At 41.0% G+C, this 17,944-nt stretch overlaps 2 protein-coding genes across 6 annotated transcripts in view; both read right to left on the bottom strand.

Moving 5' to 3' along the window:
- SINHCAF (SIN3-HDAC complex associated factor) overlaps positions 1–6,244 on the bottom strand; it is a 31,219-nt gene extending 24,975 nt beyond the window's left edge. The window contains exon 1 of one of the 2 annotated variants that reach the window (XM_026720051.2): positions 6,031–6,244. The gene's annotated coding sequence lies outside the window, so the exon portion shown is untranslated. The remainder of the gene's footprint in view (positions 1–6,030) is intronic. The other variant, XM_087935028.1, reaches the window with a different exon arrangement.
- A 5,452-nt stretch (positions 6,245–11,696) lies between these two features.
- DENND5B (DENN domain containing 5B) overlaps positions 11,697–17,944 on the bottom strand; it is a 117,752-nt gene continuing 111,504 nt past the window's right edge. For all 4 annotated transcript variants that reach the window (XM_026720242.2, XM_087935017.1, XM_087935018.1 and 1 more), the window contains 2 exons: positions 17,762–17,936; positions 11,697–15,431 (listed from right to left, as the gene is read on the bottom strand). In XM_026720242.2, coding sequence (XP_026576027.1) covers positions 15,248–15,431; positions 17,762–17,936 — 359 coding nt within the window. In that variant the 3' untranslated portion in view covers positions 11,697–15,247. The remainder of the gene's footprint in view (positions 15,432–17,761; positions 17,937–17,944) is intronic.

Genomic DNA, 17,944 nt, shown 5'->3' with positions numbered 1-17,944 from the left:
AACTAATTCTGCCATTACAAAGATTGCAGTAGATTTGCAGTTTATTTATTCTAGTTTTATCCCAAAACTAGACAGGATCAAGAAGGACCTATCCTTCTGGATTTTAAAATGTACAAAAGAATAAACCAGCAGGGCATTTTCAACTAATCTCACAAGCAGCCTTTTAACTCAGGAATTTACTCCCCCCCCTTGCTGGAGTTTTCAGGCAATGGAGCAGGCTTCCCATCTCACTGAGAATTCCTGATAGGCGGGAGGCTTTGAAGACAAAACATTTGTCCTTCTTTGACTGTATCTAATGCAAGGGATCCCTGAGAATACTGAACAGAGTGGGACTTACTTCTAACTCAATGGGTCTGTTCAGGGTTTCTTTCTTAGATGAGTTCAGCATTGTTGTATGTGAAACAAATTCAGTTCCCACAGTATGGATGAGAGCAATTCCTGTATTTTTAGTTTAAAGAGCCCCGCTTGTAGCAAAACACCCCTTCTCGCTTCACCACTTGTAAAACTATGGCAAACATTTTTAAAGACATTCATTTTCAGTCCAGGTACAAAAGATATCAAATAATTTTTTTTTTCCACCACTGGAATAGATATTCTGTCAAAGGAACCAGAAATAACACCACGCTAGTGCACTGTGCATATACGCAAATTCTTTTTCACACTAGGAAAAATTGTGGCACTCAACTGAAATCTGAAGTGTCAGGCCATATGATGTGAATATGCAACATCAATTCCATAAACCCCAAAATGGTGGTCAGAAATTTCCAGATTGTATGGCTGGCTCAGTCTTTTCCATTTTTCTATAAGCAAGTGACAACAGTTTCATTTCAAATGACCTAAGCTGCTAGTCCTTAAGATCTACTTTTCTTCTATTTCCCACTTGCTATTTTTGGACTTTTACTTGAATTGCTTAAGATTGGTCCTTTTCCTGCTGCTGTAGAATGACATACTGTATAAAAACTATCACCCCCAAGAAAAGAACTGTAAAACAGAATCCAGGAGAATGTTATACATATAGAAGGAACAAAGATTTCATTTTTAGCTGAAAAAGATAGTCACATTATGACAGGATTATGCAGTGGTTTCCAATTTGTGGTCGAAGGACCAATACTGTCTATGTGTGATGTTATTGGCCTGAAATTGGAGTTGAAGTCTGCAAGTCTTAAAAGTAAGAGATGCCAAGACTGAACCTGATACTTCCTATGTGTAACCCATGTGTTCCTTCGCCATAGTTTTCACCACTAAGGTACATTCAAGGCCATAAAATCCAGAATGCTTTTATTTAAACTCCTGTGTACATTTCAGTATATGTTAAGGCACTGCAATTCTAGTAAAATATTGATTCAAAGCCAAAGCAGCTTATTTTCATAAAAAACGGACCACGTAAAATGACAAAAAATTATAATAAAGATGTTATTCAATTGTGCATTTGGCACACATACTGTGTTGCAAGGACCATCAGGCTTCATTATAATTTCTCTACCAAGAAAAACTGCCTGGGTGATCTACTTGCAAGCTATTATCTCCTTGCCTTGGAATTCACAACAGTGCATTCTTTCTTCTCAAGGTTGTTGCTATTAGAATTCAGGCACCAAAAGATAATTTGTTTCTTAAAGTTGCTATGGAAAAAAGATTAATGCAACAATCACTAAACTTCCCTGGATTCCCTGACTTTGTTAACAAATTTTTGTATTTATGACCAAAAAAGGCATTTGTAATTACTTGGTAAAGATTTTTATACTCAAATTTATATTATTATTGTTGTTCATCTAAGGGAGGAAGGGAGGAAGAAAGGATTCCAACTTTAAAATAATTGTTGTAATTTGGTATGTGAGGTGCAGAAGTAAAAAAAGCAGAATTTGAGCAAATGTAATTGTTTTCTTGGAATTGAGGACTTCACATATGAATTTGAGCAGATGAATTCAATGCATGTTATTTTTTGTTAAAACGTGTATGGCTGCAACCAGTGGCAATACCCAATAAAATCAGAGGTATTTTAGGAATACGCTGCTGTTGCACCATTGACGTGCCTGCAGAAATGCTGAACAAAATGGGATAAGGTTTTAAACACTGGACAATCAATATGGAACACCCACATTATTGAGATGGGAAAAAATATGCTTGCAATGCCATGTTTCAAAAGTTCTCAACCTTCTTTGCCTTTAATATGATCACTGCCCTTAAGGAACAGGAGAAATTATAAATTCAAAATGACTGAAGTGGAAAGGCATTTCCAAGCAAGGAAGCAATAAAAACAGTATCTGCAATTGAGAGAAAGGCCATACCAGGGCATACAAGCAGGCTGTGCCTTAAACAAAGACCACCCATCTGTGTCCACCTCTGCCAAAGCTGACCTACTTTTCAAAACAGACCCCAGCACATCAAGGAAAAATCAGAGGCTTCCATCCTTCAGCCCCAGGAAAGGCCAAATCACAAAGCATCAGGAACTGTATTCATCAAGATCTGCATTACCAAATCTTTTTTAAAAGAAGGCAAGTATTAAGGATTCCCATAAGTTACAGTACAGGAATGATACTCTTCTTCACTCCTTTCCCTGCCCTAATCAATCACTGCCACAAAGTTTTAGGATGGATACCCAGAACTTTATGGTTGCTTCAAGCATGATTTGATTAATAATGACAAAATGATGGGATAGGGAGGGAACTGCAGAAGTAAAGACAAGATTCCCACAGGGAAGCTGAAAAGCTTCTCTCAATCCCCTCTTCCCAATACATGCAATATTGAGGTTTCCTATTTTCTTTTCAACCAATTTCATGTTTTAATGCCAAACTCATTGCCTCGGTGGCTTCCAAGGGATGCAAAACATTTGTCTCCTAGACTGCACAAATGCTATTGGGAGAGGAATAACAGAGTTGGAAGGGACTTTGGAGGTCTTCTAGTCCAACCCCCTGCTCAAGCAGCAGACCCTATGTCATTTCAGCCAAATGGTTATCCCAATCTCTTCTTAAAAACCTCCAGTGATGGAGCACCCACAACTTCTGAAGGCAACCTGTTCCACTGATTAATTGTTCTGACAGGAAGTTATTTCTTAGGTTGATTCACTCCTTGATTAGTTTCTATCCGCTGCTTCTTTTTCTGTCTTCAGGTGCTTTGGAGAATAGGTTGACCTTTTTTGTGGCAGCTCTTTAGATATTGGAAAACTACTATCAGGTCACCCCAGTCCTTCTTTTCATTAAACTAAACATCTTTCTATCCCTGCAACCGTTCTTTGAACTTTTTAACCATCAGTCCCCTCATTGCTGCTCTTCTCTGCACTCTTTCCAGAGTCTCAATAACTTTTTTTAAGGAGAGAGATGGATCATATTTACTGTCACAGGGTTTCTGATAATAGCACCCATTTTCCTGAGATTCTAGCATCTAGTAAATCACCGGAAAGGGATCACCAGCACCTGGTGTAAATAAGGGCTGGTATTGGAAAAAGAATTGGGAAAAACCAAGCCAGAATTCAGGGCTCTCAGGTTTTCTTCCAGCCTGGGAGGGTGCCCATCTTTGTACATCCCAACTAACCTCAGTTTAAGCGGATCTCGATTCGCCCAATGAACTCACTTGCATGGCTTTTGACCGAGCCAAGAGTGGCATAAACAAGCCAAAACACGCTTTTTATTAACCAACCCGGTTGAGAGAACGAAATCGTTCGCCCAGTTCTGCGCTTTCAAGTTTTACTCCCGGGCTTTTGCCGCAGAACAAAAGGGATGGAAAGGGGGCTGCTCCCGCGTCCTGATTCCATCACGCTCCGTGGCCCTTCGCTGAAGATCTCCCACTAACCCCCTTCCCAACTTCCTGGGGTGGGATGGCGGGGAAGAGTTTACTGTGAAGATGGGTAGGTGGGCGCGCGGATAGCTAGCTGGCTGGCGGGCGGGCGAAGGCGCGCGCTGTCTCCCTGTTAACCCAGAACTGGTTCCTCCTCATGGCTTTGCCCTGACGTAATTCAAACATGGCAACAGTTCCGACTTCAAAGCCAGCTCGACCAGAAGACCTCCCATAAACAGGCGCACGAGGCGCGTGGAGCGCAGCGCGCCCCAACAGCCAGCGAAAAAACCCCGCCCTCCTCGCGCAGGCCGCAAAGTTTCCCCAAACAATGATCCCGCGTGGGCGCCCTCCCACCCGCGCGAGGGTGCCGTGCCCACCGCTCCCTTCCCATCTGTCGGGAGGCGCCGCTTCCTGCTCTCCGGGCACCTAAAACACGCCTCTTTCTCTTCTCTGCCCTGCACGCAACGTGATACCTCGCGACGGTGGGCACCGCCGTGAAAAAGTTTTAACCTCTGAGAGAAAAAGTCCTGAGGCCGCCGCGCTTCAGCGCTTAAGAAGGCGCGCCCGCACAGCGCGGGGCTCGCCCCCTCCCCGGCCCTTCTCCTCAGAGGGTCCGCATCAAGGGGAATTGGGCGCGGGCGTCGAGAACCGGCCCAGCTCGCCAAGCACGAGAGCCACATGTTCATGGCAGCTCTTTGTTCGCCTTCACCAGAGGGTGGGAAAAGGGCCAGTTCCCCTTTCACCTGAAACACTCGACTTTCCCGGCGTGGCGTTTGGGGTGTGAGTGTTTGTGTGTGAGTGTGAGGGAACAAGGAGAGGCTTTGCAGCGAGAAGGCTTTTTATAAGAGAAGTGGGATCTGCAAAGACCGTCCACCGGAGTTCGCTCCACACCCCGGCTGGGCTTTGAAGATGGCAAAAGACTCTGCCTCCCCATATCGCTATCACCACCCACTCGGCTCCGGCGACCAATGAGGCAAATCTATGCAACCAGCTTAAATCTTGGGAAATCTTTTTAATAAGAATTTCACACACTTCAAAAAAAAAGAACGTGACGACCTGCTAAGCACATCAGGCGGCGCTATTAATTAACCCACGGGGGGCTTCTTTTCCCCTCCCTCCGCCCCAAATCACCGAACCCACAAGTCGAGCTTCGCAGATCAGAAGTGTAAAAAAAAACTACTTAACACCGGCCTTTCCCATCCCGGCTGCTTTTCACCCTCCCTGGAGAAAAGCAGATTGACGGACCCCCCCGCCCCCGGGCTTCCATTCGCTTCCTCTGCCCCGCCTCGCATCTTATTTTTCTTCAATCTCGTCTACAGGTGTATTCTTTTCGAAAGTCCCGGGAAAGCGTTCGAAATGGAACGTTGGCATCGGGATTAGGACTCCCGAATAGAAAACCTGTAAACAAACCTTGTCTTCCCCTCCTCCTCCCCCCCGCCACCCCCGTCCCGCTTTGCTTCTCCGCGTCGCTAACGCCGCGTCCATAGTTGTAATGGACCACGCTGCTCTGGCCGCTTGCAGCCACCAATAAACGCTCCCGAATGAGCAAACGGTGGCTGCCATCATTCCGATATTCTTTTGCTCCCTGGTGCATGTTCCCCGGGGTTGCTCTTTAGGAAAAGAAGATGCATAGACCTGCAGTTCTTCCCGCTTCCCTTTATTTTTAGAGCTTTCGAGAAAGCGATTTCGAAAAGTTGCTTTTAAGAAGTTTTACCACCCACTCAAAACTCAATGAAGCCGGAGGGTTCTAGTCACGCAATCACGGTGGAAACCGCTAACTCCATTAAAACATTCACTCTACAATTTACTTGAAAGGAACTCCTAATGGGTCCAACGGAGTTTACTTCTTAAAGTGTACACAAGGTAACATTCCCTTCAGGATTGTACCCAGCAATTTGGTCTCCAAAGCACTTATATTCTTTCAACTGTTTTTCTCCGGGGTGGGGGTGGGGGGATAAAAAGTCGTTTGTCACTGGCCACATGTTCACAACAATGCAATCAACCTCTTCCTACTCCGATTCATCCTTTTCCGCAATGATGCGCATTCAAACCTTCCACAAAGTAGAGGTAACAATACCTTCTATCAATTCTCCCATCTAAACATAAGTATTTTCTTCAGTCATCCCTGAGTTTTCCTAGGGATTCGCTTTTCAAAAACTGCAATTTGCACGCGTGACGCAAAACTGGCCAGAATCCCTATTCAAGACCGCTCTTTCAAGCAAATGCCAAAACGAAGCGATAAACGCCGAATCCCCTCACCTCCAACAAACCGATCGCGTGAGGTGGTGTGTGCCGCGATTTGGTTCCCCGGGTCCGCGCCACGCCACTTTCCTTGTCTAAGTAGCTCCTGCGTCTGGAGAGCAGGCAAGATCTGGAATCATTGGTTTAACTTTTTAGTCGGTGTACGCATGCGCCGTTCCCACGGGCTGAATTCTCAATCGAGCTATTTTGCATACGCGTACCATTGTCCTTTTAAGGGAGAAAAGGGCCGAGCGAAAAGCCTGGGAGAGAAAAGCAGAGGGGACGGTCTAGGCATTGTGACGTAGGCGACGTCGGGGACGACTGTAAAGACGGGGGGGGGGAGGAGCGTTCGAGCAATTGGCACGTAGCTTTGGGGCAAGGTTGGGGAGGTCGGTGGCCGCTGCTTTTGGGATCTTATTTGTGAATGCTGCCCTTTGTGGTTAATGCAAGAATTCCTTCAGGCGAGGAAAGCTGCTTCTGCAAAAAGGAAGTCTTCCATTTCCCCCGAATAGATAATACCTGTCACGGGGAGAGGAGACTCCCCCAGACTGCTCTGGAAGCACCTGTTGAGCTTACTAGGCATTCCTGCCGCGCTTGGCGACTCAGTAGTGCTGGCTCCTGGAGAAAACCTGATTTATTTGTCGCAGGGAAAAAAATCTAGCATTGGAAACTCGGGCTTGAAAAGCAGGGCGAAGCTCCTCCTTGGATGCTCCTATATAGGTAACGTTTTGTTGGGCAACCCTTTTTTTAAAACCTTGAATTGTAAGAAAATTTCCAAGCGTTGCATGGAAAAAGCTAGACGAATACGAAATTTTTTCTTGCTCTCATTGTTGGAAGCAAATTACATGCACGTGTAATCTAATTACACGTGCATGTACATACAATACTCTGCAAAAAAGTTTTAGGCAGTTGTGCAAAAATGCTGTCAATTAAGAATGCTTTCAGAAATAGAAGTGTTAATAAAAATTAAGGATGAATTTCCGGACAGTTGGAACAATCAGGGGAACAACTTGCACTCCAGAAGTTGTGAATGCTCCAACACTGGAAGTTTTCAAGAAGAGATTGGACAACCATTTGTCTTAAATGGTATAGAATTTCTTGTCTAGGCAAGGGGTTGGACTAGAAGACCTCAAAGGTCCCTTCCAATTCTGTTATTCTGTTAATAGTTTACTTTGATCAGTTAACAAAATGGAAAGTAAATGAACAAGAGAAATCAAAATCAAATCAATATTCGCTATGACGAACTACATTTTGAGTTGCATTTGCACAATTCAGAAGCTGTGTTTATGGTCCCCTGTGTTGTGTGAATCACCTAACAGTTCAGAACGGTTTCCACATTGGTGACTTTTTCAAAGCTTGAATCTGGAGGCTTTGGCACTTGAAACAGTTTTTTCAACCACTAGGTAAATTACTGAGTTCACACAATATACTAACTATGCCAGAGGTGGCTAACCTTTTTGGGCTCCTGTGCCAAAAATTGTGTGCGCACTTTCATGCTTGCGCTCACGGGCCAGCACCCAGAAGGCAATGCGTACGCCCCCCATCACTTCCCCTCGCCCCTTACCTGCATTGTGCCTCCCAGCTGATTTTTGGCTTCTCAGAGGCTTGAGGAAAGCTGCTGCAGGCCGAAAAATGGGTCTGTTTCATCACTTCTGGTATTTCCGGAAACAGGAAGTGATGAAACAGGCCTATTTTTCAGCCTGCAGAGGCTTTCCTCAAGCCTCTGGGAGGCTGAAAAAGCCCTCAAACAGGCCAAAAATCATCTGGATTTTCCAGCATGCTCAGTGAGGTTAGTTTGAGGCTCGCATGCCAGCACAAATGGTTCTGTGTGCTACCTGTGGCACGTGTGCCATAGGTTCGCCATCATGGAACTATGCGGCTTGTTTGGCATAGGTTTAGCATATTCTCTGAACTGTTTTAGGTAAAGCATGATTTATTAATCATCTGGGGTGCAAAGCCACCAATATGTTTATTCCACAAACTATGAGCACACAGACCATGATTTAGTTGTTGAGTGAACTCAGCTCTGCCTAGCAATGACTATCACTGACTTCCTGTTGCCTATGTATTCTTCCTAACGTTAAATTAAATCCTTTCTAAATGGCTCTCAAATACAAGTGACAATGAGACTTTTCTGGTAACTTCTTTTTGATATTATTAGGATTTTTTTCATAGTTCCACTGGCCAAAGAATTCTGGTCTACAAGTCTTATTAATTTAATCTAAATGTACATTAACAAACTGGACTTTTACATTTCATTTTTCTGCCTAGTGCAGCAATGTTATGTGGCATCAATTTCCAGAAACAATTCTGGCACCTTTTAAAACACACAGCAGGAGAGAGGCTTTTATCTTTAAGTAAAACACGTTCAAATAAAGAAGTAAATAGAATTAAGGTCTGAGTAACTTAATGGAGCTGCAAGTTTGTTAAGAGCTGTTTATGCAATCATGCATAGCTGATTCAGGAAATATACATCAACTTCTTTGACTTGGGCGGATTTTAAAAGTACATTGATTTTAAGTCAAGCCTTGATATACTTGAGAGAATTGGAAATGTGACATGCTTGTCTGTCAAACCCACTAATTCCCAATTCTGGCAATGTAGCTATGCAGAACAAATTGCTCTGCTTTAACTGTTAAGTGGTCTTCTGACTTTCAGTTTCCCCAAAGCAAATAGAGGCCACATCTGATTAAATAAGCATTCCAGTTGCAGATTTATTTTCACATATGCTTCTCATTATTGCATTTCCTTTAATGTGTAATTTTCTTGTTTACAATCCAGAATTGCAGTAGCATCTTGAGTGACTAAGGAAATTGTACTGTAAGCCCGGGTAATAAATATACCATAGCCATATTTTGGCAGAAGATACCTAGCCACGCTGAAACTTTCTACATGTATAAAAAGGACAGCTGATGCCTTTCTCAGTGGAGGTTTGTTTTTTACATCCGTGTCAAGCTATAAACAATATTATGTGCATAAGTGGAGAACCTATATTAAAAGATGCATCTCCTAAGCCGAGTTTGTTTTTGAGGCAATCAACTGGAACTCGTATTTAAAACAAAATCAGCTGAGATGCTGTACTGTTCAGAGGCACCATGTTAGTAAATCTTTCAATACGGCCATAGAAATGTGCTTTAAAATGCCATACAGCATTGAAACGGTGTTTTTATGTGTTTGTGTAAAGCTTGGTAACGATAAATTAGCACATAAGTAAGTGTAAGCAGGATTGTCTGTGTTTTCTGCTGAATTTAAGAGCCAGTTTGGTGTAGTGGTAAATGGTGCTGGCCTAACAACCATGAGGCTTTTAGTTTTGTCTTAGGCATGGAAGCAGCTGGGTGACTTTGGGCCAGTCACACTCTTTCCGACCCAACCTACCTCACAAGGTTATTGTCAGGAAAATAGGAGGAGGAAGGATGATTAGATAAGTTGGCTGCCTTAAGGTATTTATAAAATAACTAGCCCGATACCCGTGTTTTTCTGGTCAGGGTTAGTTTTTGGGGAGGAAAATAACGGGGGGGGGGGAATTCTGTCTCTGCCTAACAGCTTCCATCAGTATTCATCTGGCTAGCATCCTGTCAGTGTATGAGAGAGTTAAGGGCTGTTTGGAAACTGACACAGTATTTGCTGTGTGAGCAAGGAGACAGCAAGGAAACTGGGCATGGCTTAGCTCAACTGTTCTGTACTAAAGCTGGTTGCTGCTGTGAAACTAAAACTGAAACTCCTCTGCTTGTGTTTTGCATTTGGAACAGATTTCAGGTGGCCAGGAGGAGTAGAACTCCTTAGCATCATAATGTGTTAATAATAATATAGGAAATACTAATGCTGTCATGGTCATTTTGAAAAATCCTTTCTTAGCAAGCACCTAGAAGCCAAGAGGAACATACGCACCAAATTTCAAGTTTGTAGGCTTTACAGTTCTGGAGATTTTGTGATGATGCATGAGTGGTATTTTGCTCATAAATATATTTTTATATGTATGTATGTATGTATGTATGTATGTATGTATGTATGTCATTCAGCTTTGTTTGGGTATTTTCCCACGTCATTGTAGTTGTGCTTTTAAAGTTGTAGCAATGTTTCGGCAGAAACATTGCTACAACTTTAAAAGCACAACTACAATGACGTGGGAAAATACCCGAACAAAGCTGAATGACATACATGTAAGTACCCACGAAAACTTGAGAAAATATATGTATGTATGTATGTATGTATGTATGTATGTTTGTATGTATGTATGTATATGTATATAAAATATATGTGAGGTAAAAATCAAATATGCATTTTTGTCTGAATAGGCTTTTATATATGTTTTTAAAATTGGGCTACACATGCTTGGGACTGCAGTAAATGTGTATGAACATTAATACATGTTTTTATATTAATTAGAAATTCCATCTTACATAAATGACTATCAACCAAAAGAAATATAATAAAATTCATAGAACAAACCAAAGTTCCAATCCTAGCACAAAAACCAAGGCAGGATCTTAATTAGGGCTTATTTTGAGGTAGGGCTTATATTGGTCGCACATATAAAAATCAAGCTAGGACTTACTTTCAAGGTAGGTTGTATTTTCAGTGAAATGGTATTAAAGTTAGGTTTAAAATATAATTTAAAAAAAATCCTGACAATGTGCTTGTTCTCCATTGTCTCGTCAATGTAATGTCAGATGATGTCTCTTCTAAGCATTAAGACGGGTCATTCCTGCAGAATGTCACCTTACCTATTTTATGAAGGCACAATCCCTACAAAACACCCATCAGTCACATGTCAGCTTTGAAATATGAGCTCATTCAAAGCTCTTCTATGTTTATGGGCAAATGGATGCAAATGGCCTGTTTTATGAGCCGAAGTACAGCCATCAGCAACTGGAACTTGGCAAGGGATAAATTTGGAAAAATGAAAACAGAAAACATCCTCCAGAGATGGTAATTTAAATGGCAAACGGTAAAACTGGATTAACACAACAATGACTTGGTTCATGCATAATATGGTGGGCTGTGGCTGATCACAATTTTCAAATCCACCTATTTTATGTCTGTTGAAGCCCTATGGAATTAGTTTCAACAAACCAGTTATAAACAGATTTTTATTACCTTTGTCAGAGTACATATGTACAATGAGATTGGCTGAGCCTCCCTTCGTGCACCCCCCCCACACACACACAACTCACAGTGAGGACAGAAGTCCCTAACCCAAACCCAATGTTATTTATCCTATGACCTTGTTGCACAATGCACCGGCCCCGCAAGCTTAACATAATGTGGAAACTAGCCATGTTAAGTCTTTCATTAGAAAGATTGAAGTTAAAGACTTTAAATATTCTGCCTTCCTGCAGTAAATTTAAAGCTTTCAATAACTGTCTTATCCATTATTTAATTCTTCCAAAGTTAACAAGTCATTAGTAATTTCTGTATTATCGCTGTGTGGACTGTTCAAATGAATTGTACATATGTTGCATGACTTAATACCTCTTCATCAGATCAACAGTAAATAATCCAGAACAGGTTTTCTAGACAGTCTTCCTGTAATGTCACCAGATGTTTACATATTAGGTTCTTTACTGGTTTTGATCTTGTGTATTGCCAAGGTAATGATATAAATATTTCAGAATTCCCAGAAAACACATTATTTTTCTGGTTTCTTATTTTGTTTTCTTTTGTAACAAATTGCACAGGACACATTTTGCTATTCTCACAGTTTTATTTGTAAAGACCATTGCATGAAAAGCTGCATTTCGTTTTAATCCAAACCCTGGAGAAAAACAAACCCGCTTCAGTCTGTGATATGTATGCTAAAGTGCTTGAAATAACAATACTTTTCAACCAATATTCATTTCCTGAATATTATCCAATCCTGATTAATCTGCTAACATGAAAGATAAAATAGCAACATATTCCAAAGAAACAATGGTTGAGGAAAATGAAATATTTAGTAAGTACACCAGGTATTTTGTACATTTCAAGTTTAACACACAACATTTCCTTATGTGATAGACACTTGCTTGGGGAGGAAGGTGTATATCAATGAAATAACCACAAGCATATTCTTAAAACATATTCAGAAGAGACAATTAACAGCACAAACCCAAAATTCTTCACTCAGAGGTAAGTCTCATTTAACACAGTGAAACTCAGCTTTTGAGCAAATGCGGTTGCAGTGGCAAAGTTTGCAAATAAAACAATTTCATTATGGTTACATATTAATCCACTTCTCAATTGTATTCTGTTTTCTCTGGTATTTTTTTTAAACTATGCTAGCATAGCAATACTAGAAAAAACATAGCATCCTTCCTTTTACTTTGTAGGTTAATAGAAAGCTTTGGTAATTTTAAATATTCAGTTTCTATAAATGAATAACCGGTTAACACTGATATGAATAGGATGTGCTAAATTTTAGAAAGCGTGATCTTCGCCATTTTGAGAAGTACATCTTCATGATTTCTGAATGTTTGACAGACCAAATCACTCGGGCCCAAGTGATCTGTGCTGCCTGTTTAAAGGAGGGGAAAAGTTGCACGCTATAGGTAAGAAGTCACCAAAAACTGCACTCCTGAAGTCATCAAACAGACTAATCTATTAGAGCTCAATCCCATGCTTCAAAAATACCTCAAGGCTGTAATAATACTACATAGTTATACAGTACTTTATTGCCTAAAAAGAATATATTGTACATAATGTTCCTTGCACACCATTCATAGGCTGTGAAACAGAAAACTATGTCAGGGAAGATACTGAGCATGACATATGAGGGAAGATGTGACTTCCGAGCATAATGCATTTAACATTGTTTACATCCTGTCAGCAGGAAAGGATTTACAAACAAGACCCACAGATGCAAAAATGGGGCAGAAATCTGTTCAGCAATCTAGTTCGCTCCTGGTTCATCTGGAATGAATGGAGTCACCCAAGTAGCATTAGCCTTTTTTTTTTAATGCCATACTATTGAAAATAAACCTTGGCATCCAGAAAAACAAAACATGTCATCTGTATTTTTGACAGCCTCTATTCCTTTTCTCCATCTGGATCCTTTTCTGCATCTGGGTCTAGATCCCCATTTTTGAGGCATTAAACAAAAAGCTGAAATGGAGATTAAATAGAATCACAGTCCGAAGTCTGTCTCTTCGATGTAAGGTGAGGGACTGGATACGAAATTACAATTATTCTCTGCTTATGGGAAGGTTGAAGCCAAGAGCTGAATTTTCAAAAGCTTCATTGTGAAAAGTACACACGTATCAAATAAGGAAAAGTGACATAATACCCTTCTCATCAGCTTTAATTAGGATTGCATCTTAGCTCATTGGACAAATATGCCATGTCATAGACACACCTGCTCGGCATCAATATTACTCTACCTGCGGTTCCTTGTGGTATTTCAAGATCTTTTTTCCAATCACTGGGATAAAGTTCATAGTAAGGAATAATTGGACTCTTGCTTTCTTCCTGCGGAAGCTATGTGGAGATATTTTTTACACCTCCCGGTTGGATTTGAAGTTGCTGGCCTTCAAAAGCCAGTTTCACATTCTGCTTGTGAAATCCCACTTGCGATGAATTTTATGCACTTGTATATGCCTCCCGGGGTAACCTGTGAATGCTAGGATTACATGGGAGAAATTACATTTCAGTCCGTTTTCTGTGCTACCATTGCGTCTTCCCCAGTGACTATATGTTCCTTATCTTTGAGTGGTGTGTTAAGGAGCAATGGAGAACTAGTTCCCAAACCACACAGGTACAGTAATGTAACTTACCAGCTTTCAACGTTAAGTCTTTTCTGCTTAGAAAGCCATTTCTACATAAAAACCAGATGTGGGTGGGGTCTTATCTACAATTTTTGCAGCAAGGTTCTTGTTCATGCGAGGAATCTGAGCAGAATATGAGCACACCATCAAATGGGAAAGTCGTCCAATATAATAAGCAATGTGCGAACTTTTCGAGATACAGGAGAGGAGAGGGAATAGACACGGGTTTATGAGCTGAGTTGCATACTTCGCTTAAATGCATTATGATTTGGTTTTGGGTTGTCATTACATGCGAGTGAGTTGGGGGCTAAATGGTAGTTAATTTAGGGTATTTTTATTACTCTTACTGTGGTTTGGAACGTTAATAAGCCTGCATGGTATGGTTTTTTCCTGGCTTATTCCTGGTTTCTTTTTATCCAAATCAATCGGCACAGTGCAAGAACAGCAAAATAAACAAACCAGGTAAAATAAGCCTGTTTTGCACTTCTGCAAGGCTAATTCAAACTTAATCCAACAAACAGGGTTTAGAATGAAGCATGGCTTATTGCAGTCTTTATCCAAAATTATTTGAAGGAACTCTACCTAAATTGCTGAATGGCAAAGCATCACATTTCTTCCAAGTTTTCTTTCTACTCTTTTAAGAAAGTAATATGGAAGAAGCATTGTGAGCCTAAAATGAGCAAAGGGAGGAAATTGAAAATATAATTAACGATCACAATTATAATACTGTTTTTCTTCCATTGTTATCATCTCCAGTGGCAAAATTTCTAAAACATCTTCCTGTTCGTGGTACAAGGATTGCTCAGGGTTAAAAAAAACCCGATTCCTTGAGCTGACGGACAAGATCCATCAGGAAGATGAAGAATCTCTATGTCGTGGAGATGATTCAATGCACCGACAAAAAAAAAGTTTGAATCTACAGTAAATGGCATAACAAGAGATCAACATATACGGGGAAGCGGCAAACAACATAGACTCACGCAAGAGGTTCAGCAGTGGCTACCTTTGCAACACAACCTCCTCCCCCCCCACTACATTTGTACAATATTTACAACATGAAGTGGTTCCCCCCCCCCCCCGTTATGCGCAAGTAATACTTCCTCCCTTCCCCTACAAAGTTATTTTAACCTACATTCCCCTCACCCCTGGCTCTAGAACACTGATTCTAAGAAAAAAAATTAGCATTTCTAAAGGAAGACAGTCTATTTACACACAGTCAACACATGAAAATACTCTTTTGTACAAAACCTCTCATTTGAAAACTATGATACTATAGCTGAGCTCCTTTGCAGCGTTGGGGCAGAGTAAAAATACGAGGCATGTGCAAGTCTTGTCACAGCCACTTCCCATTTACCAACAAGCCGATCTACACACAGAGCGGGATAGGATCACCAAAACAATTGCATTTTTACAGATTTCTGCCCATGCGGTATGTTTCGTTTGCCAAGGAAAGGAGAGAAAGTGTGAGAGGGAGAGACAAAGGTTGTCCTGCAAGGTTACACATCCACCCCTTTGATGAGTGACCCTTCCAAGACAATGTTGAAATCCTGCAGTGCCTGTAAGACTCGGATAAGGGAGTTGACCATCATGCGATCGCGCAGAAGAGCGTTTTCTTCATACATCCGACTAAGCAGAGGACATTCCGCCAGTAACGGAATCCACTGGGCAAGCAAATGGTCCCTGTAGAGAAAAGTATCACCAAGTTGTATCAGGTGTGACTATATTGTTGGCATAAGATGGGAAATGGATTTAAATTAAACAAAAAATAAAATTAAAATAAATCCTGACTGCCAGGCTACATCTAAAGTAGTTAGAAACATGATTAAAGACTGGATGCCAAGAAGCCATAGGAGGATTTTGTAATGCATTCAGGGAATCAATTTTGTTCTGTTTTATTCTGTTTTTGCTAATAACATATTAATGAATTGCCTGAAAACCTAGGGATAGGCTGAAATGCATACGGCTTACCAATAAATGCTATTTTTGTGTTATTCACCTTTTTTTGTTTGCATTTTGATAATACAGGGAAGGAAAAGAGCAGCTGCTGCTATCATCCTTTCGAGGTAGATCATTCTAGGGATACAACTTTATGTAGGTCAGGACTACTTTTAGTGTAAATTAGGGGTGTGAAACTCAAGGCCTGTGAGATGAATCGGGTGCTTAGATCTGGCCTGTGGAGCTGCCCTGGAAACAGTGAAGGATCAGCCTGGAGTGCCTTCTGCCAGCGAAAACAGAACTTGGGAGCTCCGTTTTTTCTGGCAGAGGGTTGCAGGAGGCCATTACAGCCGAAAATGGAGCCTGGGAGCCTGTTTTCACTGGCAGAGCCCCTGACACGACTGACGTTGAGCTGCCCACGCACACACCCCTGATCAAACAATCCTGATGTGGCCCTCAATGAAATCGAATTTGATACCCCTGGTGTAAATCTTTAGTAACAGAAACTTGCAAGTGTAAAATGTGTTTCCCCCTCCCTCCCGTTCTCTTTGTGGGAATTTAGGAGGGTCATATCTGAGACGTTTACTCAGATTACATTCCTCAGTTCTCCTTTATCTGACATTGTCTTTGTTGTGCCTCTGCATTCATCACTCACTCATCTATTAGTATCCTGCCTTTATTATTTTTTTCAAATAACTCAAGGTGGCAAACATATGCAACACACCTCCTTCCTCTTGTTTTCTCCATAACAGCCACCATGAGGTTGGCTGGGCTAAGAGTGACTGGCCCAAAGTCACCTAGCTGGCTTTCACAGCTAAGGCAGGACTTGGAACTCACGGTCTCCCACTTCCTAGCCTCAACCACTGGACCAAACTGGCTCTCTTATCTTCTGCTCATCTCTATCATCTGGTCACAGTGGCAAGAAATATTTTTTTCCAACCAGTATACTGAACTCTTCGTTCTCTCAAGGAAATAAAGGGCATTTGACCGTTTCTGTCTATCTGGATAGGACACCTGGATCCCCCCCCGGAAGGACAGGTATTCATGGATCCAAGACTATTTTTCGCACATGGGATGGTTGTTTTTGAAGGTAAATCTATTTTTCTTAATGAGGTCTAAATATGCTAGAATGATACCTTAAGACAACAAAATACATCACTGATTTTATATTAAATACAATAATTATTTCTGACAACCCTTAAAGTAACAAAGTAAATGATATATTTTAGAAAAGGCAAATAGAGGTTAGATACAGATTATCATTTGAAAAATCAAATGAAAAAGCCTATTAAAAAAAAAAACACCCTGCTTTCAAAATCCTAATTTAAAGGATGCCATAGAAGTCACAATTATCACAATTATCACAATTGTGACATTGGCTTGTACTTCTTCCAACAGAAGAATTAGTCTTACAAAAAATAGCAGATTGCGCAGAAATGGCTATGTTCACACTAAAAATAAAGGAAAAAGAAGAATCTGATTATTACTCAATTTGGCATGGTTAGAAAATAGAGATAAGGATTGAAAAAAGAAGATTATATAGGAGAATTCCTAAGAGTGATACATAGATATGTAGATATGTAAAATAGATAAAAGGTAGATATTAATAATAAATATAAATAAAGATAACAATTATTTGACAATTGTGACATTGGCTTGTACTAAGAAAATCATATATTTCTTTGAAAGATTCACAATCTGCTTTTCTTCCAGGAATATAAGGTGGCTTGGTAGCATGCCCGCCTCCAACCTGACACCATTATACTCATTACTCTATGAGTAAATGAACTGAGAGATAATAGAACAGAACAACAGAGTTGGAAGAGACCTTGGAGGTCTTCTAGTCCAACCTCCTGTTCAGGCAGGAAACCCTATACCATTTGAGACAAATGGTTCTACAGTCTAGTCTTAAAAACTTCCAGTGTTGGAGCAATCACAACTTCTGGAGGCAATGAAGAACAGATCATAAACGGATAATGGTTTTAATCAGCTACCAAGGCTGAGAATTTTGGCCTCCCATCGTTCAACAGGTGCATAGCATTCCAAAACGCTTTTATGTTTAAGTCTCTACATACCGCGTTCCAAAGCAAACAAGAATTTGGAATTTGCCATCCTTCCCTATGTTCCGCGGAGCAGTATTGATGGCACTGACGTAGTGGCAAAAGGTTTTGCGAGAGGATTTTTGAAGAAGGACATTGTCTTCATTGTCTTCAATCTGGTCAGTCATCTCAAAATAGGCAACAGCTTTTTCTGAACAT

The sequence above is a fragment of the Pseudonaja textilis genome, chromosome 5 (genome assembly GCF_049901715.1).
Source record: "Pseudonaja textilis isolate UNSWEBS1 chromosome 5, rPseTex1.2, whole genome shotgun sequence".
NCBI classification, from domain to species: domain Eukaryota; kingdom Metazoa; phylum Chordata; class Lepidosauria; order Squamata; family Elapidae; genus Pseudonaja; species Pseudonaja textilis.
Note: the sequence above shows the minus strand (reverse complement) of the source record. Positions and strands in the feature narration are given on the sequence as shown.